This window comes from Rhinatrema bivittatum, chromosome 7, assembly GCF_901001135.1.
Source record: "Rhinatrema bivittatum chromosome 7, aRhiBiv1.1, whole genome shotgun sequence".
NCBI lineage: Eukaryota > Metazoa > Chordata > Amphibia > Gymnophiona > Rhinatrematidae > Rhinatrema > Rhinatrema bivittatum.
The window spans coordinates 250,631,673-250,658,225 of NC_042621.1; the positions used below are offsets into that span (position 1 = coordinate 250,631,673).

The following is a 26,553-nucleotide window of genomic DNA, read 5'->3' on the forward strand; positions in this document are numbered from 1 at the left end:
ATCTCTGGTGGCGGCCAGCAGCTCCAGTTTTCGACCTCACTGGGCTGATCTCGGTGGTGATCTTTGGTCACTTGTTGGCCAGTGGCTCTGATCTTTGGCTTTGTCGGTTGCAGGAAGAACGTGACGCACCTGCCGGTGCTTGACGACACACTGGTATGTCACAACACACCAATTGAGAATCACTGCCCTAAGGCCTAGATTCACCAAATTGCTATATTTATCATGGGAATATGGTGCATAGGCAAGCATGATAAAAAAAAAAAAATGGGGTTTGGTTATGCAACGTAACCTGCAATAATTTTGTGTGTCATGGGTCGCAGTATCACCAGGTGTGATGCATTAGAGTGTCGCGCATCCAAACCGGGAGATACTCGCACCAGTCGGGCTGGTACTCACAGAACAGGTTTTCAAAGCTGCCCGAGTACGCACATATCTCCAACTATGCACACGTTAAAAGTATCGAAAAAGGGGTGGGGCATAAGCGTGTGGAGGGAGTAAATGTATATTTACTACTGCTATGGATGGCATGTAAGTCATAAAAGAAAAGTCTAGGCTAGTCAGTGGGCTATAATGGGTTAGGGTTAACAGGGGAAAAGGAAGACAAACTAGGGGATTTGGAAGTCAAATATCTAGCCTGGGTGAACTGGGAACAAACTGGTGAAACTGGCAATGGCATCAGAGTGTGTTCTTTTTAATGTAAAACTTTTTATTAACCAAAGTTACCAAATGCACAATCCTTCAGAATGCAGTGTCTCTTATCCACTCTAAAGGCAAATCAGAAAAACTATAAACATTTGCCATTTTCACTTTCTTCTTTCCTCTCAACCCCACTTGCACCCAGAACAAATCCACATGGCCCCCTATCCCATCCTTAGCATCCCTTCATTTACGTGATGGAAGCAGGATTTGCATGCACATGTGTGTGTACATATCAAATAGAGCACAAATGTAGGCACTTTCAGCCTATTTGATATCATATGCACATATATGCATGTATTATAACATAGGCATGTATATGTGCGCATGATATCAAATAGGCTGAAAGCGCTTACATGTGTGCTCTATTTGATATGTACATGGAACTCCCGCAATGGGCCAGTGAGTCAGCCAGGTTCCCAGTCCCACTACTATTACACTTCCCCCTAACTTAGAAGATTTAGGAAAAAAGGGCAGGTAAAAAAGGTTTTTGGTTTTTTTTTGGCCCAGCAGGGCTGTGTAGCTGTGTAAGAGAAAAGCCCTTGTTTCAGCGCTTCTGATGTTAGGCGCTATCCATGATAACGGCACCTATCCCGCGATAAGAACAATTTTTCCACTCTAACACACAAAAAAGGTATTTCCGACATTAAATTCCGCATTAGCGTGTGATAAATTTTTGCGGTAGGAGTCCCTGATTTGCATAAAAATCTAGCTTTTGCCTATTCATGAACAAATTTGCATACAAATTTGCAATGGGATAAAGATCATGCATTTATCACCATCAGATCACTTTTAATGCGCATTAGGGCCCTAACACGATTTGATGAACGATGCTGTAAATTAGCTATTTTTGAAATTTTACTCTAAAATGATTTGTCTTAGACACACTTTCTTAGAGATGGTACTGCCTTTTTCAAATATGAAAATTAAAGTTCTCTTGAGAAGTTCTATAAACAATCCCAAACCATGATGGCACTGTATGGTTAGCATCAGTGGTAAGACAATTATTGCTCCAATATGGAACTTTAAACAGACAATCAAAACTATGGATTCAAAATTATTTATCATTTAGAACTCTGCTTTTAAATTTGCAATATCCTGCTCTTGTCCAGCATGTCTGGCCTAGTGGCTCAGTGGTATAACTATATGCTGGCATGCTGAAGATCAAAGTTTAATTCCTCAGTGTAGCTTCCATTCCTCGGGCCAGATGGGAGTGAAGATACTGCAGAAGAAAAATGTAAAGCTAGAGCACCATTATTCAGCTAAGGTAACTAGATTTAGGGTGCACACATAATGGTTTCTGGAAGGAGCTGAGATCTGTTGTTTCTTGGCTCAGGGCTGTTGCTGCAGTGATGGCCCAGAAGAGGGAATGAGATTTTAAAATATGGAAAAACCCTGGGCAGTTGCAAATGAAAGCTCATGGCAGTATCGCACAGTAAGGGCCATGTTCGATTTTGCTGGAAGCCCAAAGTATCAGAAGGAAACTGCTTGACCAAAAACTCCAGCTCCTAGGAAACAGCTGGTTTATAGTGTGTACTCATATAGGGCTGGATTTTAAAAAGGTTACACGCGCCGGGACTATTTTAAAAAGGCCCGGCGACGCACGTATAGCCCTGCGGCTTGCAAAAAGGGGCAGGGAGGGGCGGGGCCAGAGGCTCCAGGCACAGCGGCCATTTGCCGCTGTGCTTGGGATCGCACACCAGCAATTGGCCGGTGCACGCAACTTACTTCAGCCCCAGGGCTGAAGTAAGTTTAGAAACAAAAAAAAGAAGAAAAAAAAGGTGTGGTGGGGGTAGGGAACGGGAGAAGGCAACGCAGTTCGGAGCAGGCTCGGCATGCACAAGGTGTACCCCCTTGCGCGCGCTGACCCCAGATTTTATAACATGCGCACGCCTGCGCACGAATGTTATAAAATCGGGCGCATATGTCTGCACGCCAGATAGCACGCGCACATGTACTCCCATGCGCTCCTTTTTAAAATCTACTTCATAGTGTAGTAAGAAAAAACAGTGGAAAATATTTGATGCTGACCTCAGGCCGATACAGTACAATGCGGCCGCGGTTACCCTGCTTCTAACCCGCTTTCTACTCACAATTTGGCCGCGATTCACTATCCCTTTTAACCCATCCTTACCGCTTCTTTAAATCAATGGGTACCCCTTTCCGCCTGCGGCATGTATATGAGATGTAAACGATCGGATTAGCTATTCCCCCCCATTCAGTAACGCGCGCCCCGGCTATCGCCTTTTTAACCTGTAGTTTAGCCGCGCGTTTAACCTGCTAATTTACCGCCTACCCCTACCCCTGCGTTAGAGGCAGGGGTAAGGGTAGACTGTAAACTTTCCCCCAAAAGAAAACCTAAAAACCTAAAATCCCCTCCTCCCGAAGCGACTGGACATGTAAAATATGTAAAACCTAAAATCCCCTCCTCCCGAAGCGACTCGACATGTAAAATATGTTAAGTGTAACCAATTTACTTTTTGTTTCTTTTTCAGCCCTTTCAGCCTTCTCTGCCATCCTCCGGAGGGGGCAGCCGGCAGCGAAAGTGGCTTCCAGTGGCCCCCGCCGGCGAAGACAGATGAACGCACGCCCGTAGTGCCCGGGCGCTCAAACCAGCGAAAGCACATGGATGGGAGTGCGTGACGTATGCCGTGACGTCACGCACGTGCGTTCATGTGCTTTCATTGGCTTGAGCGCCCGTCAATTTGGGCGCTCTATCCAGCGAAGCGCATGACGTCATGGCGTACGCTTCTCTGGCTAGAGCGCCCAAATTGACGGGCGCTCAAGCCAATGAAAGCACATGAACGCACGTGCAGCCGGTCCGAGTGCAGGAGGTCGCTCCTGGACCCCCGCTGGACTTTTGGCAAGTCTTGTGGGGGTCAGGAGGGTCCCCCAAGACTTGCCAAAAGTCCCTGGTGGTCCAGCGGGGTTCCGCGAGCGATCTCCTGCACTCGGGCCATCGGCTGCCAGTAATCAAAATGGCGCCGATAGCCTTTGCCCTTACTAAGTCACAGGGGCTACCGGTGCCATTGGTCAGCCCCTGTCACATGGAAGGAGCACAAGATGGCACCAGTCATCCAGTGCTCCTACCATGTGACAGGGTCCGGCCAATGGCACGGATACCCTGTCACATGGTAAGGGCAAAGGGCCATCGGCGCCATTTTGATTAGTGGCAGCCGACGGCCCGGGAGTGGGAGGACGGCCCGGAGCGGGAGATCGCTCCCGGGACCCCCACTGGACCACCAGGTACCTGTAAAAAGTTTTGGGGGCATCGGGAGGGTGGGGGAAGCTAAGGGGTTAGTTTTAAAGGGTCGGGGTGGGTTTAGGGAATATTTTTGTGTGCCGTTTTTCCCGCCCTCCCCCAAAACGATAAGGGAACCCCCACGATCAATATCGTGGGGTTTTCCTATCAGTTTGGGGGAGCCCCCGATTTCTGACGATTTTGAAAATATCGACGATATTTTCAATCGTCCGAAGCCCGATTCACATCCCTACTGAATATACCCAGTTATCTAGAAGTTAGTCGGATAGGTTTATTTGGCTAATTTTAGGACTGCTCTTCAGCTGCCCTAAAGTTATCTGGCTATCTTAGCTGGATAATGGCACTGTACCCCAGAACGCCTTCAGACCGCCCTTTTGTTGGATACTTTTTTAGACGGTCACACCACAGGGATTTTTAAATCCAGGCATTTGCCTGGCTAAATGCATCATATACAGACCTAAGAACATAGTAACAGAAAAACCACAAAGTAGTTGAGTACAGATGATATATTTACTAGGTTAAACAACGTTTTAAAATGCAAGATTGGTATACTGAAGTTGTTTATAAAAAGAGAACCAGAGCACAGCTTTATTGTTTCCTGCATTTCATTTAAAAATTGTTAAATAGATTAACAAAAGCTATATGATTGTGTTAAATTACCAAGTAGAAAAATTGATAAGCAGGTACTAGTCTGCCTTGTTTAGAGCTGTATGTGATGAGGGAAAAAACTCTACAATGTTCATTGTCTAGAATTAAGATAAAAAATGTCCAGACTATTATAAATAGCTGATAGCTGGAAGATATTTTCATTTTGGGTAATGGGATATAAATTCTTTGTCTCTATTTAGCTCTGTACCCGAAGTACCAAATACCTACAGAAATGTTCATTTCCATTTCTTTTGAAACGCCATTCCTTTTTGGATTATCTCCATTATAATCTTCCATAGTGTCCTGGGTCAGTGAAAGTTTCAAGTATCTCGTATACCTCTAGCTATCAGTGAGCTTCATGTTTACTAGAACATTTTATTGCAAGTGTTCATCGTTTTCAAGATATTCCATGAACAATTTTGGAGCAAGTTCAGCCAGCTGGCATGGAGGCAACAGACAGCTTATTTTAATGCAACGTGAACAACAGAATGGATATTTTGTCTGCAAACTGTACAATCCTGGGGATAATAGAAATGTAGAGTGGTGTGTATGGTTTTAAGCATTACGGACAATATTGCCAATCAGCAAGATTCTTTGGAGGTTCATTAGTGTTCTCAATATGACATACTGTGTAGGAAATAGTACAAGTTGATTGGTTGGAAAGCGTTTAAAATGTCCTGTTCGTGTTCCACACAGTTGGCAACAGCAAAATGGAGGCATAAGCCCCAGGACAAATAATTGGATGGTGGTGTTTCTCAGTTGAGCCCTGATGCAGAGTGCACATCTTTCGAATCGTGATATTATATTGAGCCAGCATTTTGGAAGCACCAGATGAGACCTGTTCTTAACTGCATTTCTAAAAATTTTACAAAAAAAAGCAGTGGCTGTTTGGGGAAACCTATGATTATATTGATATCTAGTTGTACAAAGGCTAAGGTCATCAAGGCCTATGGCTAGAATTTATAATGATTTCCCAATTTTATACATTGCTTGTACTGACATGAAAAATAATGTAGGTTATCTGAAATAACATTAATTGTTGCCCAGTCCATGATTGCTGATTTCTATATTTGTTATATAAAATCTTAAAAAAAAAAAGAAAAGGAAACATTTTTAGCTTCACTGGACATTCATGCTGCTATTGCCTTCCTCAACACAGGATTACAGTCACAATCTGTGGCAGTTTTCCTTTATTTTTCATCTGTCGGAATCCTCACCTTAGGCCTACTCTGATCTTAGAAACATTTACATTTTAGTATTCCTGACCAGAAGCTGTTCCCGCCAACACGATCACTATCATAGGCCAGTAGAACAAACATTGGGGCAGATTTTCAAAGGGTTACGTGCGTAACTTACGCGCATAACCCCGAAAACCTGCTCCTGCGCGAGCCAATTTTGCATAGGCTCGGCGACGCGCGCATGTCCTGGAGCTTTGAAAAAGGGGCAGGGCGCCAGTCCGGGGGCGGGACTGAGGCCTCCAGCACAGTGGCAGTGCCGGGGGATGGCGTGCAGGCAGCTGGCTGGCACGCGCAAATTTACTATTGAAAACAAGGTGGGGGGGGATTTAGATAGGGCTGGGGGGCGGGTTAGGTAGGGGAAGGTGGGGAGGAACGGAAGGAAAGTTCCCTCTGAGGCCGCTCCGATTTCAGAGCGGCCTCTGAGGGAATGGGGAAAGCCATCGGGGCTCCCCTAGGGCTCAGCACGTGCAAGGTGAATAAGTGTGCACCCCCTTGCGCGTGCTGGCCCTGGATTTTATAACATGCACGCGGCAGCGTGCGCATGTTATAAAATCGGGTGTACAATTGTTCGCACCGGGTAGCGTGCACAAATGTATCCCACGCGCGCTGTTTCTGAAATCTGCCCCTATGTTTTTAAAAATCTAGATCGCATGCAACAGTAATTGAACAAGTTACTCAGCCAAGCCCCACAATGCAGACACGCAAAATGTCAATGAAATATATATGGGTTTTAAATTTAAATTATTTCAGAGCTATACATATAAAGAGACTGAAAGAAACAAAAAGAAAATGACACTTACCAAGATTGTACCACATGTCTCTAATCTCAAAACCAATTTGTCTTCTCATATCTCCATACCTAAAAATGCAAATTTGTGAGGTAAATGTAAGGAAAATATTTGCTTTATTACTTTTTTTTTTTTTTTTAATTACTACAAAAATAAAAGGCAACAAAAAAAAGAATTAGTATTCTTGAAGAAAAACAGTTACAAACTGCTCTGTTCTTTCTAGAAATAACTTTCTGAACAATTTACCTCTAGGAATGTATTCTTTCTGCACCTCTATTGTAGATTCCTTTTTACTGAATGCTAGAAAGAATTATGTAAAAGGAATTGGGTGTTTGTCTGTCCATTTATCTGTCTAACCACAATATCTTTGCCAAAAAGGATGAAAATTCTCCAAATCTGGCATGCCAAAAAAAAAAAAAAAATGTGAATAGCGCAGATGAATTTGAAAATCAGAAACATTGCATCCATATATTTGGGAAAGAAAGCCTAAAAAAATTCCTCATTGCTTTCTAAAGGAACTAGGTGCTGGAGAATGTTAACCACTAAACCGTGCCCCATGCCAAACAACCCTACCCCCATCCTTCCAGCAGTATCCAGAGCAGGTACAGAGTCAGGGGAAACGTCACTGAAGCAGCTGGCAAAGAATTACATCAAAAAGTGCCTTCAAAGACATCTCCCTGACACTCTACACCTACCCGTATATATGACACAAACACCAGCCTCAGCACACCCTTACCTGAACAACCCCAACAGAGAGGGGGGAAATAACTGCCCCAACTGTTGAAGGAAGGTGCCAAAAGGTACCTTCCATGCTACTTCCCTTCCCCCCATACTTCTCAATTCACACCCACCCACCCACTTACTCTCCACGCAAACATACAGCCCAAATCCTTCACACACACCTCCTCCTACATATCCACACTGCTCTACTCCCCAAACACACAAACATACATCTCCATACACATACCACATACCCAAACCAATATAATCCCTTTTTTTTGGAGGTTTGTAGCTCTTAAGGGCACACAAGTTTATTTATTTATTTTAACGTCTCTTATATACCGATAGCCGTTCGCACATCGTATCGGTTCACAAAGAACAAAAAACTTATGGGCAGCGCCCTTACAAATAACAGACAAGTAATGTATATCTTCTGCGGCTGCTCCGGCTAGCAATTCACATCCCTCGCTGAGTCTCAATCCTTGGGGGGGGGGGGGGGTCTTTTTACAGGGGGAAGCTCTCATTTATGGCCCAGATAATGAAAAAGGTCGACAGTGTGTGTGTGTGTACTGTAGTGGTGCTTCCCATGAGGTGAGAGGCTGTAATAATTAGACAGGACCAGGTCTGGGTGTTAAAAAAAAAAAAGTACTGATTAAAAATGATAAATTAAAGTCCATTATTCAGAAGTGTGAGTTTACATCTGATAATGGTACATTGGGGTTTTTTTCCCAATGTAGGTAGGTATCTCTAATTCAGACTTCTGGGTAGAGCCCATGGTGATTTTAAATGCGCAAACTCTCCCAGCGGCTGTGTGGAAATCTTAGTGAAGGTATCCCCAGATTTACTGCAAAAATCCGTTTGCCCCTAAAGTGTATCAGGCTTACAAGACTCTCTCTCAATAAATTATAAGGACCCTCAGGCAGGGAGTGCACTGGGAGGGGCTTTTCTAACAAACTCTTTTGAATGAAGCTGGGAAGCCCCTCCAGAGTTTGAAAAAAAAAAAACACCTTTACTCCTTGCCTGCTTCCTTAAACTGAACTCACGGTGTCTTAAAATGGCTGGGCTGAACAGAGCTGAGGCATCCAATCCAGAATCTCCAAGTGGGAGAGACTGAAGGGTATGGGCAGCTCCTTAATAGAGTGTTATACTATAGGGACAGTGATATTTGGTGGCCAAATCCAGTAGGGGTGCCACACCAACACTCCCAGATACATTCCTACATACTCCCCCTATACACACACATGTTCCACCAAATATCCCAACAAACTCATATTCACACCCACATCCCCCACTCTTCCCACAAACTGAGCACCCCTACAACTCCATATTGCAGTCATATTTCTCACATCATATAAACTGTTTGTTAGACACATCTTTAATTCAGAAGCATTGATGATAAAAAAACAGTTAGCCACAGAAATTATGTGATAAGAACATAAGAAAATGCCATACTGGGTCACACCAAGGGTCCATCAAGTCCAGCATCCTGTTTCCAACAGTGGCCAATCCAGGCCATAAGAACCTGGCAAGTACCCAAAAACTAAGTCTATTCCATGTTACAATTGCTAATGGCAGTGGCTATTCTTTAAGTGAACTTAATAGTAGGTAATGGACTTCTCCAAGAACTTATCCAATCCTTTTTTAAACACAGCTATACTAACTGCACTAACCACATCCTCTGGCAACAAATTCCAGAGATTAATTGTGCGTTGAGTAAAAAAGAACTTTCTCCGATTAGTTTTAAATGTGCCCCATGCTAACTTCATGGAGTGCCCCCTAGTCTTTCTACTATCCGAAAGAGTAAATAACCGATTCACATCTACCCGTTCTAGACCTCTCATGATTTTAAACATCTCTATCATATTCCCCCTCAGCCGTCTCTTCTCCAAGCTGAAAAGTCCTAACCTCTTTAGTCTTTCCTCATAGGGGAGCTGTTTCATTACCCTTATTTTGGTAGCCCTTCTCTGTACCTTCTCGATCGCAATTATATCTTTTTTGAGATGCGGCGACCAGAATTGTACACAGTATTCAAGGTGCGGACTCACCATGGAGCGATACAGAGGCATTATGATATTTTCCGTTTTATTCACCATTCCCTTTCTAATAATTCCCAACATTCTGTTTGCTTTTTTGACTGCCGCAGCACACTGAACCGACAATTTCAAAGTGTTATCCATTATGACCCTAGATCTCTTTCTTGGGTTGTAGCACCTAACATGGAACCCAACATTATGTAATTATAGCATGGGTTATTTTTCCCTATATGCATATATAAACATTTCCCCTTCCCACTGCAAGCTTCCAGCAGCATTCACATATTTCTTTTGAAGAAAGGCCTCTAGAATCAACTTGAAAAATTAATGTAGAATAAAAAGCGGTAAAACATGCAGAGGCTTGACTTTGGAAATATTTTCCAATTAAGCTATGCCCCAGTAAAGTGGTAAAGAGAAGGAGAGTGCCTCTAGGATGTCCATGTATGTGCAGTAGAGAATGTGGTTAGGAAACTAGAAGGAAGCCATATATTTCTTCCCCTTTCCATCCACCTTCATATCCCTCGGCAGAACAGTGGTTGTGAAAAAAAAGGGGAAAGATGGAATGCTCTGGAAGGGCGTGTCCACGAAAACATCAAGAGCATTAAGGGCTAGCACACCCGTCTATAAACACCATACTTCTGAATGCTTTCCTTATTCGTTATGCTGAATGTTGGAAAAATTTATGTAAAAGGTGTCTATCTGTCCATTTGTTTTATCTGTTAGCAAAATAACTCTCCAAAAGATAGGTGGAAAGTCAACACATTTAGCTCCCTAGAGAAAATGGGAATCTCAGACAAGTTTGAAAATCAGAAATACCAAGTCATAACTTCAGAGATTGAATCCTCCAATAAAGTCACCACTGCTTTACTATGGAACATAGTTACAGTCTGAAGTACAAATGAAAATTAAGGCTGATGCAAGCCTATTTGCTGCCCTAGGCAAACCTTAGGTCATTCATCCTTCTCCCCCCCCCCCCTCCAACTTATCTATTGGCTGCAGGTCCGGCATTGCAATCCCTCCTTCCCACAGCAGTGATTCCAGGACTGCACTCCTTTCTTTGGAAGTACTGACTCTGGTACAGCACACCTCTAGACCTCACACTGGTGTGATATTGCTGCCTCCAAAAACCTGGCGCTCTAGGCGATAGTCTAGTTTGCCTAATGGAAGCTCTGATGAAAATCAATATGCCTTTGTGAAGATCCTAACTGAACACTTTGTAACCATAATGTTGATACTGTAGAGAATAATTTTATAATAGAGTGAATAAATCAGATGGCAAATATATGTATAAGTTGCAAAAATTTTCAAACAGAAAACTGTACATATATGCACAATTTCCGTTCTGAAAATTATCCCACTGAAATTGCCTGCATGTAAATACACCTACTAAATCGTATGCAGAAATGTTCAAAACATTTTGCACGCATACTTTTGAAAATGCAAAAGTATGTGTGTAAGTGCAAGCCCTTCTGCAACCCTGCCTCCAGGAAAGTCTCTGCTCAGTCCAGGTAAACTTATGCACACGGGCAGACAATTTTATAAAAGGTGAATTCTATACACAAAACTCTGCTTTACCTGTAGACGTCCCTTTGAAAGTTACCCTCATAAAGCATTAAAAGCAGGAGAGTGGGCTGAAGGAAGGAGATTTCTCAAAGGAGGAGACCGGTCGTAACACATGAACAACATTTATTCACAAAGATACAAAAATATAACATACAAAGTCTGTTAGGACAAAAAATAAAGGAGAGCCAGGAAGTAGTGCAAATAAGGCAACAGTGGCATTGAGAAAAAGGAGAAATTCATATTCGGTGATTCCAGAATATACAGGTCACTTTTTTTTCCTTTTTGCCTGGCAGCTTCATCCTCTTCATCTGGGCTTCCAGTTCAATCTGGACGAGCCCCAGCCACAATCGGGGCCTATGGCAACATGAGCCTTTATTCTACCGAAACTACCCAGGGTTTGTCCCCAATTTCTTTCCTGTCTTGCCTCCCACCTAGCACAGTCATTGTAGGTGTAGTCATTTGAGCAACACAAGAACAGGTCCGTGCATAACATGCCAACAAGTGGGTGCTGTCTTTAAGAGGTGAGTAGCCAGTACCTTATGATCATGGAATTGAACCCTGGTCTGTCAAATGGAAGCACAAAGCTTTGCAGCAGAACCATCAGGATGGCCTGCAGTGATATTGGAGACTCTAGGAAAGTAATCTTATTTTGAGTTCAATATAACTACGCTACTAATTTGGTTTTCATATAACAAACCATAACGGAAAATGATAAAGTAAATACATCTGTGTCACACTCTATTTTTCAAAAGTGTTATTAGACTGAATACATTATCCAGAGATGAACAATTCCTGAACAATGAAAAGTACCATTTTAAATAAGGAAAAACAAACTTGTGATGCATGCATTAAAACATTTGCAGCAGAAAAAACTACAATTCCACTCCTTTTAATATGCATTTTGGAAAACAAAAAAGTACTGCAATTTAATTTGCTTGAGCAATTTCAAAAGAGCACATGCTATGCCCACAGATGAAACAATTCTGAAAGTAAAAATTGGCCAACAACTGTAAATGGAAGTTCTCCAGGGTTTAAAATCTTGCCCTCAGATTACAATTTTTATCTTTGGACAGTGATCCAGTTCATTGGAATGGATAATTTAAGATACATAAGTCATTTAAGATTCTTAAGCCGCTTAAATACATAAGTCGCATGAACAGGTGAGAAATTACTTTAATTATATATGCCAATTGAGTGACACCGTACTGTGTTGACATGTTGATTCATTCAGTGGGGAATTTCTTGGATACCTTTTATAAACCATGTGTTAAACATGGTTTTGCTGTTATCTCAGTAGGAATTTAGCATTTAGGCCTAAGGCTGAAATTCCAGTCTGTGTTTGACTTTCCAGATTTCTTTTTTTTTTTTTTTTTTTTAACTTTTTCATTTCTGGAAACCTATTTTATTAATATTACCCTGTATGAACATCTCTCATTCAGATGCTTCTGCTGCGCAGAAGAAAATGTCCTGATGCACGACATACAGCCCTCAAAGGACAGATCATACTGTATTTTCAAGCTTTGACATGCCGTGGTGGGAATTGTGAACGAACTGGCATGGATTAGCGTTTTTCAAATGCAACTACATACCTTTGAATTTCTAGTCATGAGAATAAGCTTTTACTGACATAAAAAATATCTGGGTAAATAACTCAGATGCAGGTTGTTTTAAACGTTATAGTTAAGCTTAAAGATTTGATAAGTACAGCAATCATTTTCTCAACCAACAGGCAGTTGTGTTGATGCCAGACCATCCTGATACCTGTTTTTGTAATTTCTACTGCTTTATAAAACAAACTTTGTAAAATTTTTAGAGACTGAAAGGAAGTTAAACATTTATCTGAAGCTTAATTCTAAAGCCAAAATTATAGCTAATGCTATGCTTAATAAGGCACTTAGTATGAATGGAAGAATAAAGGAGATTTAATTAGTGGCACTATAATAAGTTAAGCTTGAGAATTTTTGCCTCCATATACTATATACATTAAGGACTTCATCCTTGATCCATTAACACAATAGAAAACAGTATAAAACCTGTAAAATATATTAACATATACGTAATACTAGCAACCAGTGACAGAACTCTGGAGTAGTACAAGCACTGGGGATAACCTGCATGGAGCAGCAGTTATGGTCCAAATCAGCAGTGATAATGACTGCATTGTGCTTCCTAGAAGGCATGGGTTATCTGCTCAGAGTGGCAGGTATAGCCCAAAATAGCAGTGGCATGATTATATGCAATCTTTGAGAAAGCATTGGAATAACCGGCATGGAGCAGCAGTTACAATTATTTTTTTTATTTGATTTATAGTCCGCCTTTCAGACACGTCAAAGTGGATTACATTGAGGTACAACAGATACAACCCTGAAAGGCAGTGGGAGTACTTTGAAAAGCTGGGTGAGGGACATGGGAGAAGGGGAGGTGGATATTGGGTTTGATATGGGAATTTGTATATGCATGTACCTAGAGTAGATAAACTGCAGCTGGGCAGACTAGAGGGGTCATTTTTTTTTTTATTATCTGCCATCATTCACTGTGTTACTATGAGGTCAATATTAAAAAAAAAAGTGTTAAATTTAGACTGCAGTTCAGAGTGCTTGAATTCCCTGTCCACAGGCAAGCAATGTAATCCCCTTTCAAGCATGAAACCATGTAAGGTCATAGACCTACTACAGAAACATTCCTGGAGGATGGCACATTGAAGCAGACACCAGTTATAGAGAGTCATTGCATTAAGAACTCTAAGGAATTAGGTAATAAAGAACACACACATACAATATGTGATTGGAAGAGACACTAACCTAAAGCATCTGTCAGACAAACAGTCTAGTTTTGCAACGTTACTTAAGAACTGCCTTAGATTTCTGAAGATACAAGGGTACCACAGGACCTTCTGAATACGTTTGTATTAAAACAAGACAACAGATAGGGCTTGAAATATATATATTTTTTTATTTAGGAGTAAGAGTATTCTGAATTCATATCTTTTAGGCAATAAATGTAACTCAGAGATATTATTCCATCCTTGAAAACGTTACCAGTTAGATTCTTGAACATGATTATTTCTTGGTTTCAATGTGTCATTTCATCTAATTGCTAAGTTTCATATGCTTGTCCCAAGGTATTTTACTATTGAACAAAGAACTGAGATGTCCATCTTATAATGGTGGGCTGGGGTCACTGCAGGGTTATATATACTGTGACATCAGCATTGCTCTTTCTCCATCTGCTGGCAGGGGAGCTTAACCTACTGGTCCTGGGTCCGTCAGTCTACATGCCAGGAAATGTTGCCTTAGCACTTCATTAGAATCTGGGGCCATGACAAGCCCTATAATGGAAATCGCCAGTGTTTCAATAGTCCTACGGACCACAAACTACTCCACAGAGGTCTTTATAGGAAATAAAGGAGATGAAGATTTGAGAGCAGGGGGTTCCCAACCTTGTGTGGACCTCCACATCCTTCTCTTTACTTTCTTCCATGCAGTTAAATGCCATATGGAAAACTGATTCATGTAACAAACAGTATACACTCCAGAATCATTTGTAATGTTTATAATTTAATATTAAATATAGGTTTTCTGATATAAACTGAGCTCTCATGCCTGTTCTCCCCTTATGGCCCCTTCATGAGTGCTAATCTTCCCTCTCCCCACCATGGCCCCTTCCCAAGTGCCTTCCCTCCTACTCTGCTTCACTCCACCTACAACCCCTTTCTGAGTGCTCTCCTTTCTGTGGCCCACTTCTCTGATTCTCGTCCTCCTGCTACTCACCCTCCTGCCTTCTCCTCCTGTCCTGCTTCCCCACCACCTCTTCCCTAATGCCTTCCCTTCTGTCTTCTCCCTTATGTGGCTCCTCCCCTTCTCCTCTCCCCCAAGTGCTTTCCCCTCTTGTGCTCCTTCCTCCTTCCTACCTCCTACCCTTTCTCCACAGCCTTTTTCTGAGTGCTGCAATCCCCCATGGCCTCTTCCTACATACCTTCTCCACATGCACCCCTTCCTAAGTGCCTTCCCTTCTGTTCCATTTTTGGTCCCTTCCAGGGTCCTCTCTCCCTCCTTCTCTCCCCCCATAGTCCCATCTCAAGTTTTCTGCCTCCTGTCCTCTTCCCCTTAAGGTTCCTTTCCAAGTACTTTCACTCAAGTAGTCTCCCGCCTGTAATCCCTTCTTCACCCCTTCCCAAGTGTTGACGTCTCAAGGCCCCTTCCCCCTCTCCATCACACCTTAGACATACTAATCACTCACTGTAGCTTTTCTCCCTCACTGTCAGGCCAGCAGGGCATCCCGAGAACATGTAGAAGTACCAGAAATGCTCCTCAGGGTTATCAACCTGTCGCCTCTTGTCACGTGCAGCAGCAGTGGTTGAAGGTCCTGATGACATTGGGCTTCCCCTTCTGTTGGCACTGCATCAAGCTCCTTGTGATGGCAATCAGCCATCCTCTTCCCTGCCTCCTTTCCATGCTGATTTGGGCTTACAGGCTGCATTCTTCCTCTCCTTCTCTTTATGTGGGATCAGGCAGGGAGATTAAGCAGCATCAGCCTTATAAGCAGAGCTCTTTAGAGGTGAGGTCAGGCTGCATTTTTTTCTCAGCAGTTGCACTTTGGTTGCCTCCCTTCTGGTAGAACCCTTGTAGTGATCTCGCAGACCCCAGTTCAGAAACCACTGTTCTAGAGGATACATTCTCAGCTTGCATTTCCATTTCATCATCTTATAAGTAAATTGCCCAGACTAAAAAAAAATAAATAAAATACCACAGCCTCTGTATATGATTTGGATCTTTGTGCTATGCTGCATCAAGCACAACAGCAGAATGTGCATGAGTCTCTGAGCCACTGGCCAACAGTGTGATTGTCTCATTGCTTGGCAACTGGTTCAAGAGCTGACTGGTTGTTGAGAGACTAACATGAGGCCAGGAATCCAGGATCTAACTAAAAATGAGAATTAACCAAACTTTTTTTTAGGGGGGGGGAGGGGGTGGCTGGGGGGAAAAGGGAAGGTCCATGTGATTAAATGGATGGAAAGGCATCAAGAAGCTCAGTTTGTTCATGCCTGGTCTAGGGTGTAAGCTACTTAGTTATTTAGGAGAAATGGAAAATGTATGTTGGAGATATTTTAGCTTAATTCTGCCAGGCTACATGATGTACCTCTCAAGGTTCGGCTTGGCATGCTTTGGGGAGCTGCTGAAGCATGTGCTCTTGTAAAACCAATGCTCATAAGAGTGAAGTCCATATGGTCCACTTTAATCACTTTGTAGTGGATGGTAGCTACATATTTTCAAAATATTACAGGATTATCCTCCAGAGGTGCTCAAATCAGTCCTTGTGGGCCCACCAAACTGTCAGGTTTTCTGGATATCTTTAATGAATATGCATGAGATTTATTTGCATGCACTAGTGGGGGGAGGGGTAGGACCGAAGACCAGTTTGAGCACCTCTGCTCTAGTTTACAAATGCAGATTCAGACTCAGGAGGCATTTTTTGGGTGGAACATTCTGGAAGTTAGTTGGCCTAGAGTAGCAGGCTAGGGAACTGTAATCTTCTAATGTGGCCCTGATTCAGACTAAGAGAATGTCTCACTTTAAATTGGAGTTGGTTAGTTTATTACATTTGATGGATAACTTTTCTTGAAAAAAAAATTTACAATAAAATCAAAATAAACAAACAATAAAAACAACATTCATAAAAAACTAATGAAAACATAAACAAAAAAAAAACTGCTGGAAAAATCAAGCTAAGCATATGAATTTGTATATTTTAAACTTTCCCTACTCTGTCATAGCTCTGGTGGATATGGAGATCCTTAAAATTTCAACAGAAACTGTTCCCCCCAATAGCAGTCTCTAGTATCTGCTCCTTGTACAAGGTGAAGACTTGGTATGTATTATACAAGATGAAAATTCAGGAGGAAATCATCTCTCCATGGATAGCTTGGACCTCATTGGGTTACTGGAACAATTTTCTCTAGAGGAAACTAATAGGGCTAACTTTGTTAGGAACAGTACCATAATTTAATTCAGGATGTTTTTCCCTGCTATAAGTAAGCTCTTTTCTAGAGTATAGAATCTGGGTAGTCCCATATTTCTGTAAACGGACAGATGAGAGAACAAAGACATTTTTTATCTATGCATAAAGAGGCTGTTTCTTTTGATGATGACCTGTTTCATTGTTTTCTCTGCAAGTATTTAATTAAGGAAGCAGGCTACTAAAAAGCTCAGACACATTCACAAAAGTTAACACATGAAAAGCGCTGTTAACTGAAGCAAAATAGTTTATGCATGTTAACAGTGTTATGGGGGGGGGGGGTAATTTTCAAAGGTGCTTACGCACATAAAACCTGATTTTATGTGCTTAAGTGCCCCAGCAGATATGCATAGAACACAATTTCATACATGCATTTACATGCATATTAAATAGGCATTCTGGGGTAGGGGAGGACAGGACAGATTTGGAGTGGAATCGTATTTACACACATATGTTCGATTCTCATATGTATGTGTACACATCTACATAAATAAAGTTATACCAGTTCTCAAGCTGGCATGATTAAAAGTTGAGATGAAAGAAGCTATTTAAGCCAAAAGAACTTCCCTCAAAAAAAGGAAAAGGATCCAAATGAAGACAATAGGAAACTGTATAAGCACTGGCAAGTTAGAGGTGAAACATTGATAAGGCAGGCAAAAAGAAAATTTGAAAACAAGTTTGCCATAGAGTCAAAAACTCATAATAAAAGCTTTTTCAAATACATCCAAAGCAAGAAGGCTGTGAGGGAGTCAGGTGGACCATTACATGATTGAGGAGTAAAGGGGCACTTAGGGAAAACAAGGCCATACTGTTTACTGAGGAGGATGCTGGGGAGATACCCACGTTGGAAGCAGTATTTAGGCGATGATTTGCAGGAATTGAAACATGGGGGTAACCTGCATGGAACAGCAGCAAGCCTGAACAGTAACATGGGAGTTGAGGGGGCACAGAGTGGCAGTTACTACCATAAGAAGTTTGTTGGGCAGACTGGATGGACCATTTGGTCTTTTTCTGCCATCAATACTATGTTACTGTGTTAACATAGAAAGATGTAGTAGGGCAAAATGACAAACTAAAGAATAGCAAATCACCTAGAACATGTTATATACAAACTCAAAAATGAAACTGCAGATCTATTACTAGTAATTGTAACATATTATTGAAATAATCTATTTTATATGAAGATGTGGTCAATATAATGACAACCTTTAAGAAGAACTCCAGGGGTGATCCTGGAAAATATAAACCAGTGTGCCTGATGTCAGTGCTGAGAAAAATCATAGAACCTATTCTAAGGAACCAAATTATAGAACAAATAAAATCACTATTTATCTTTATAACTGTGACTTTTGGATATATGTCTATATCTTGTGTTTTGTGAATTTTATATATTTTATGAATGTATGACTGTAATCAGCTCTGTAAAATAAACTGGAAGAAGTGAAATAGAAAATTGAATGAATAATGAATGAATAAATGAATTGCCTGTTTCTTGTAAACCGATGTGATGACCTTTGAACATCGGTATAAAAAATCCACAAATAAATAAATGATGGTTTAATAGGATACAACCAACATCAATTTACCTAAGGGAAGTCTTGCATCATCATGCCGCTACTTTTTTTTGAAAGGGTTAATAAATAGGTGACTAAAGGTGAACCAGTGGATATAGTGTATTTGGATTTCCCTCATGAGAGAATTCTGAATTATTAACTCATGGCATAGGAGACAAGGAAAAATTACTACTTACCTGACAATTTCCTTTCCTATAATGAGGGCAGGCCAATCCCCACCAGTGGGTTATGCACCTCTGCTAGCAGATGGAGATGGAGTAAGAAACCGATGCCACAGATATATAGTCCTGCCCTGACATCAGTCCACCAGTAGCCTCTGGAAAAGCCAAACTGGACAAACTGATTAAACTTGAAAATTATTATTAACAATCTACCACTTATGCTCCCAACCAATAGGGAATACTGAGCTCAGCTAAAAGAATAAACTTATTTACTAAACTGAAGGGCTGGTTAAGCCACTAACCAGTCCTCAATGAATAGCAGGAAAAACATCCTGCATTGTCTGCACTAAAAAGGCGAGGCAAAGGTAAAAATGCAGCAGCCGAGGGCACATCGGGGATTGGCCTGCCCTCAGAAGAAAGGTAATTATTAGGTAAGTAGTAATTTCTCCTTCCTCTGCATTCAGGTAGGCCAATCCCCAACAGTGGGATGTACCAAAGCTACTCCCAAACAGGGCGGGAGGCTGCCTGCAGTCCAGTCAACATCGCCCGTGCGAACATGGCATCCTCCAGAGCCTGAAACATCCAAGCTGTAATGCTTGGAAAGGGAGTGCAATGAGGACCACATCATTGCTCGACAAATCTCAACAGGCGACAATAATTGAAATTCTGCCCACAAAATTGCCTGAATCCTCATGGAATTTGGTCTAATCTGCTTCAACAAAGGAATCTCTGAGCACAAACAGGCGATCAGATTTCTGGACAGATTTAGAAATGTCAAGCACTGCAGCAAATGTCGCTTGACGTCCGAGGTACGCAAAAGCCAAAACTCACTTTCATCTCTGTCCCTTACCAAGGTAGGCAGGGAAATAGACTGATTCAAATTAAATTCCTAAACCACTTTTGGAAAAAACAAGGTCACAACAGAAGCTGAACCGCTTCCTGAGTCATATGCAGAAAAGGCTCATGGCAAGAAAGGGCCTGCAGTTCAGAAACCCGATGTGGAGAACATATTGCTCTTAGAAAAACTGCCTTCATGGTAAGCAGCTACAAGGAAAGACCATATAGCGGCTGAAAGGTCTGACCTACCAAGAATTCAAGGACAAGATTAAAGTCCCACAGAGGCAAAGCAGGACAAATTTGTATAACTCCCTTCAGAAACTGGAACACACTGGGATGGGAAAACAAAGTGTGGGTGAGGGCTGCCAAACCATTCCTTTACACAATCCATCTCAAAAGAATTCCAAAATTAAGGGAATATCCACCTAGAGAGGCTCAGTACATCAGGCCTTGAAAACTCTCCAAACTCGAACATAAGCCAGAGATGTAGAAAATTTCCTGGCCTGAAGCAAAGTGGAAATCATGGCAGGTGAATAACCACATTTCAACAATCTAGCCCTCTCAATGGCCAAACCATAAGACAAAATTGACCTGGATCATCGTGCACAATGGGTCCCTGACGCAACAGATCCTTCCAAGGCTGAGCTTAGCAGTCATAAGAACATAATAAATTGCCATGCTGAGTCAGACCACGGGTCCATCAAGCCCAGCATCCTGTTTCCAACAGAGGCCAAACCAGGCCACAGGAACCTGGCAATTATCCAAACACTAAGAAGATCCCATGCTACTGATGCAATTAATAGCAGTGGCTATTCCCTAATTAAACTTGATTAATAGCCGTTAATGGACTTCTCCTCCAAGAACTTATCCAAACCTTTTTTGAACCCAGATATACTAACTGCACTAACCACATACTCTGGCAACAAATTCCAGAGCTTTATTATGCATTGAGTGAAAAAGAATTTTCTCCAATTAGTCTTAAATGTGCTACTTGCTAACTTCATGGAATGTCCCCTAGTCCTTTTATTATTCGAAAGTGTAAATAACCGATTCACATCTACTCGTTCAGGACCTCTCATGATCTTAACAACCTCTATCATAGCCCCCCTCAGCCATCTCTTCTCCAAGCTGAACAGCCCTAACCTCTTCAGCCTTTCCTCATAGGGGAGCTGTTCCATCCCCTTTATCATTTTGGTTGCCCTTCTCTATACCTTCTCCATCACAACTATATCTTTGTTGAGATGCGGCGACCAGAATTGTACACAGTATTCAAGGTACGGTCTCACCATGGAGCGATATAGAGACATTATGACATTTTCCATTTTATTAACCATTCCCTTCATAATAATTCCTAACATTCTGTTTGTTTTTTTGACTGCTGCAGCACACTGAGCCGACGATTTGAAAGTATTATCCACTATGATGCCTAGATCTTTTTCCTGGGTGGTAGCTCCTAATATGGAACCTAACATCGTGTAACTACAGCAAGGGTTATTTTCCCTACATGCAACACCTTGCACTTGTCCACATTAAATTTCATCTGCCATTTGGATGCCCAATCTTCCAGTCTTGCAAGGTCCTCCTGTAATATTCACAATCCGCTTGTGATTTAACTACTCTGAATAATTTGTATCATCTGCAAATTTGATAACCTCACTCGTCATATTACTTTCCAGATCATTTATATATATATATATATATATATATATATATATATATATATATATATATATATATATATATGTGTGTATTGAAAAGCACCAGTCCAAGTACAGATCCCTGAGACACTGTTTACCCTTTTCCACTGAGAAAATTGACCATTTAATCCTACTCTCTGTTTCCTGTCTTTTAACAAGTTTGTAATCCGCGAAAGGACATCGCCTCCTATTCCTTGACTTTTTAGTTTTCTTAGAAGCCTCTCATGAGGGACTTTGTCAAACGCCTTCTGAAAATCCAAATACACTACATATACTAGCTCACTTTTATCCACATGTTTATTAACCCCTTCAAAAAAAATGAAGCAGATTTGTTAGGCAAGACTTTCCTTGGGTAAATCTATGTTGACTGTGTTCCATTAAACCATGTCTTTCTATATGCTCTACGATTTTGATCTTGAGAATAGTTTCCACTATTTTTCCCGGCACTGAAGTCAGGCTCACCGGTCTATAATTACCTGGATCACCCCTGGAGCCTTTTTTAAATATTGGGGTTATATTGGCCAGCCTCCAGTCTTCAGATACAATGGATGATTTTAATGATAGGTTACAAAATTTAACTAATAGATCAGAAATTTCATTTTGAGTTCCTTCAGTACTCTAGGATGCATACCGTCCGGTCCAGGAGATTTGCTACTCTTTAGTTTGTCAATCTGGCCTACTACATCTTCCAGGTTCACAGTTATTTCGTTCCGTTCATCATATGGGCATACCACGGCCTCCAGGGCCAATCCAGAACCACCAAAAGGAAGGTGTTGGCTTGCCATTGAATCTTCCGAATGATCCTGCCTATCTGATTCCAACACAAGAAGGCATACAGCAGGCTGCGCCTCAGCCACACCTTAATGAGACTATCAATGCCTAGCGCTTTTTGGTCCTGTCTACAACTGAAAAACCATGAAAGTTTTGCATTGTTGGAGGTCACAAACAGGAACAGGTGGCTCCAGTATTCCACAATGAGCTGAAAGGCTTCATCTGCCAGCTCTCACTCTCAAGTCCAAGTTCCTCCTGCTGAGAAAGTTGGCTCTGACATTATTCTTTCCAGCAATGTGAGAGGTGGATATGTCGAGCAGATGTTGCTCCACCCATACCATGAGCACACCTATCTCTTCAGACACCTGTTGACTCTTGGTCTGCTCTGTTTGATGTAGACCCCCGTAGTCACACTGTCTGACATTATCCAGTCTGCCTGAGTCTCCAGACCCTTGGCAAACTGCAAGCACGCTAAACGAACTGCCCAAGCTTCCAATCGGCTGATGCTCCACTGCCACCCCTTGGCATTCCAGTGACCTTGCAACATCAACTCCTGACAGTGAGCCCCCCAACCCAGAAGCCTTATATCTGTTGTGAATACTAACTAATCTGGTGTCTCCAAGGAAACTACCTTCCTGAGATGATCTGCCTGCAACCACTACTGTAACTGGATGCTCACTTCCAATGGCAGGAGAAATCTCACCTCATAGTCCTGGTAACTGCAGGTTCCAGTGCGAAGGCAACATGCGTTGAAGAGGTCACATATGAGCTCTTGCCCCAGAAACTACTTCCAATGTGGCCGCCATCAAACCCAGGGCAGAGCTTATCAGGGCGTGAATTTAAGCAATCAACTTTTGAATTCGACTCTCCAGCAGCAATATTCTGCTCTGCTTCGTACTGAATTGAATTCAAAGATATTCCAGCATCTCAGATGGCTGTAAGCTGCTCTTGGCTAAGTTCACCACTCAACCTAGCTTCTGTGGTAAGGACACTACCTTGCGAGAAGCCTGGCGACTTTGTTCTATGCTCTTGGCTCGAACCAACCAGTTGTCCAGATATGGGTGGCACCAGAATGCCGCTACCACCACCATGAACTTGGAAAAGATCCTGGGCACAATGGCCAGTCCAAAGGGCAAGGCCTGAAACTGGTAATGGCAACCCATAATGGCAAAATGTAGGAATTGTTGATGTTCCCGGTGAATGGGAATATGCAGATATGTCTCCATCAAATCCAGAGATGTGAGGTAGGCCCCTGATTGTACTGTCATTATGATGGAGCATACAGTTCCCATTCATAAATAAGTGACCCGCAAATGATGACTGAATCCCTTTAGATCAAGGATAGGTCAAAAGGATTTCTCTTTCTTGGGCATGACAAAATAGATGGAATAGCGGCCCGCATTTTGCTGCAATTTGGGAATGGGAATCGTGGCCTTCATGGCTAACAGTCTTCTCTATGTAGTGTCCACTGCTACACTCTTCTGAGGGGAGTTACATGGAGATATCATAAAGGCATTTGGAGGAATGCAAAGAAATTCTAGAGCACAGCCATCCCGAACCACTTTGAGGACCCGATGTGATCTGGAACCATTTGTGATAAAAGCGAGATAGGCCTAGCCTATCTCCTGTACTAACAGGTGAGCTCGCAAATCTTCATTGAGAAGATTGAGAGGCACCACTCCCAGAGCCCGTACCTATCCAAGGCCTTCTGGGGCGAAAGGACTGAGACCTAACAAAGGATTGGGATCTCTGAGAAGAAGCTCCCATATAAGGACGAAGAGTCACAAGAGGAGCCATTTGCCTGAAAGGGCCGAGAAGCCGGCTTCTTAATCCTACAGCAAGCAAGAGACCTGGGCTTCCCCTTATCTATTTGCCATCTTCTCCAACTCACTGCCAAACAAAAGGGAACCCTTGAAGGGCAGCTTGGTGAGACTAGACTTAGAAATAATGTCAGCCGACCAATTATGCAGTCACAGCTGCCATCAAGCCGCTATCACGGAAGCAACTATTCTGGCAGCTGTGTGAACCAGGTCACATCCTGCATCGGCCAGGAAAGCATCCCCTGGTTCTATCACTGAAATGGCTCTGCCAGAGTCTTGCAAAAGATGCAAGGTAGCTCAAGCCACCCAGGTAAAACAGGAAGAAATCTGAAAATTCATCGCCAGGGTCTCAAAGGCTTGCTTAAGGATAGTCTCAATCCTCCTATCCTGAGCATCCTTTAGAGTTGCTGCTCCTTTCATTGGGATGGTGGTTTGCTTAATGACAGAATATATCAATGCATCCACCTTTGGTAAAAGCAACTGCTCTCTGGCCCGTGGATCCAAAAGGTATAAACCTGCCAAGGTGCGCCCCCCTTTAAAGGTTGCCTCTGGTGCACTCCATTCAAGATTAATAAACTATTGAATAGCATCCAGGAGGAGAAAGAAATATGAAGCCTTGCAAAGGGTGACCAATAAGAGATCCTTCTTCTGCCCACCCGAAGAGTCACTCCCAGCCACTCCAAGAGTCTTCAGAATCTGAGAGATCACACCTGGCAACTCATCTCTATGAAAGAAATGGAGAAGAGTTCTATGTGGCTCTAAATCCGGGGGAATCTCCCCTTCCTCAAGATGGGAGCAACCTAAATCATCATCAATGTCATCTTGATCCACATCAACTGGAAACATTGTCAGGATGCGCAGCACCACAGTGTTTGCCCGTGGTGGCAGACACAGGGAAATTGAGCATATGATCCTGATTTAAAAGGTATTGCTGATGCAATAGGATGACCCTGTAGAAAGATCTATAATCCCTGGAAGAATTCCACCCATGAAAAGGATGATGACTCCATAACAGGTCCAAAAGGCATGAACCTGACATCCTGAGAGTGAGTCTCTCCTGAAGACAACTCAGCCACCGGATCAACCGAAGAAGGGGGTCACCCATGTCATGTCGCCTTCGGCCCCACTCCCCTCAGACAGAGGAGATGGAGCAGAGATGGCAAAATCAGAAGGCAGTAAAATCATCTGAAACAGCCAGGCAGCGCTGACACAGGCATGTAGAAAGCTCTGGCTGTATCGCCCTTATGTGGCATGCAGCACAAATGGCTAAGCGCTTTGATTTCTTTGACGCCGGTACCATAGTTGGTATATTCTTAATAAAATGCAGCAGTCAGGCAAGCGCTCAATTGCATGCAGTTATGCTCTTAGGAAAAAGCACAAAATGCATTGAAATATGCGCACAGAAAACACACAGGTACACACGGGAAAAAAAACCACACTCAACGATGCAGTTAATTACATGCACAATATAGGAAAACAACAGGGGAAGTGGATTTAGGCACATATGAAGGCATGCAGACGCACCGACATCCCACACAAAAATGCGTGAAGGAACCACCGTGGCCAACCACGTGGCCCGGGAAGGAAGCCTAAGAGTAAGACCTAGTCTAAAGACTGCTCAACCCGCCATTCCTGAGTTGCCTCCACACCTCACAAAACTCCCCAGAAATGTGAGCGGGAAACACCAAACGTTGAGAAGGACCTGGTAGGAAGTAGCCTCACTAAAATGCTTCCATTTTGTTTTTCCTCTGTTTTTTTTTTTTTTTAATAAAAACGTTTATCTGAGCTCAGCCCTCACTGGCTGAAAGCAGGAACAGGTTCCCAGCCTCGGGGGGAAGAGGGTGAAAGCCTGTACTACCGAGCCTCTCTAGGCTTGCTATCACTAATTTAATTTTTTTTTTATGTCCACACTAGAACAAGGCTACAGGACTGAAGGTGCTCAACTGAGGGAGGGACCCAACGGTATCACCTTAGGACGCAAGCAGTGTTACATAATCATCTCATCATTCTTCTGTTTTCTTCTATTTCTCTTTCTTCTTTTTTTTTTTTACTGGCAAACCCCAGTAGGGAAATGCATGTCCACCATGTGCTGGAGACTGAGAATACTAGCGGGCTGATGTCAGGGCTGGACTATATATCCGTGATGACAGCTTTTTAATGCGTCTCCATCTGCTGGCAGAGATGCATAACCCACTGGTGGGGAGTGGCCTGCCTGAATGCAGAGGAATGTCCTATTGTGGACATTGCCTCTTATGCCATGACTTATTAAAAGACAGGAAACAGGGCTACATGGTAAATTTTCTCAATGAAAGAAAGTAAATAGTGTAGTGCCCCAGGGATCTGTACTGGGACTAGTGCTTTTTAATACATTTATAAATGATCTGGAAGATGGAAGAATTAGCGAGGTGATCAAATTATTCAGAGTTGTTAAATCACAAGAAGATTATGACAAAATGCAGAATGACCTTACCAGACTGGGCATTCAAATGGCAGATGAAATTAAATGTGGACAAGTACAAAGTGATGCACAGGGGAAAAGTAGTTCAAATGTAGTTACATGATAAGTTCCATAACAGGGAAAGGATCTCGGTATAATTGCATTGCAATCCTTGGCTCAGTGTGTGGCAGCAGTCAAAAAAGCAAACAATTTTAGTAATTATTAAGAAAAGAATGGGGAATAATGGAAAATTATGGAGATTGACGTCAATCAACAAATTGCTTTCACATTTT

At 42.4% G+C, this 26,553-nt stretch overlaps 1 protein-coding gene across 5 annotated transcripts in view; it reads right to left on the reverse strand.

The window, feature by feature from the left end:
- Nucleotides 1–26,553, reverse strand: part of DOCK1 (dedicator of cytokinesis 1) — a 1,428,876-nt gene that overhangs the window by 329,217 nt on the left and 1,073,106 nt on the right. For all 5 annotated transcript variants that reach the window (XM_029610025.1, XM_029610029.1, XM_029610028.1 and 2 more), the window contains one exon: nt 6,645–6,703. In XM_029610025.1, the coding sequence (XP_029465885.1) occupies nt 6,645–6,703 (59 nt within the window). The remainder of the gene's footprint in view (nt 1–6,644; nt 6,704–26,553) is intronic.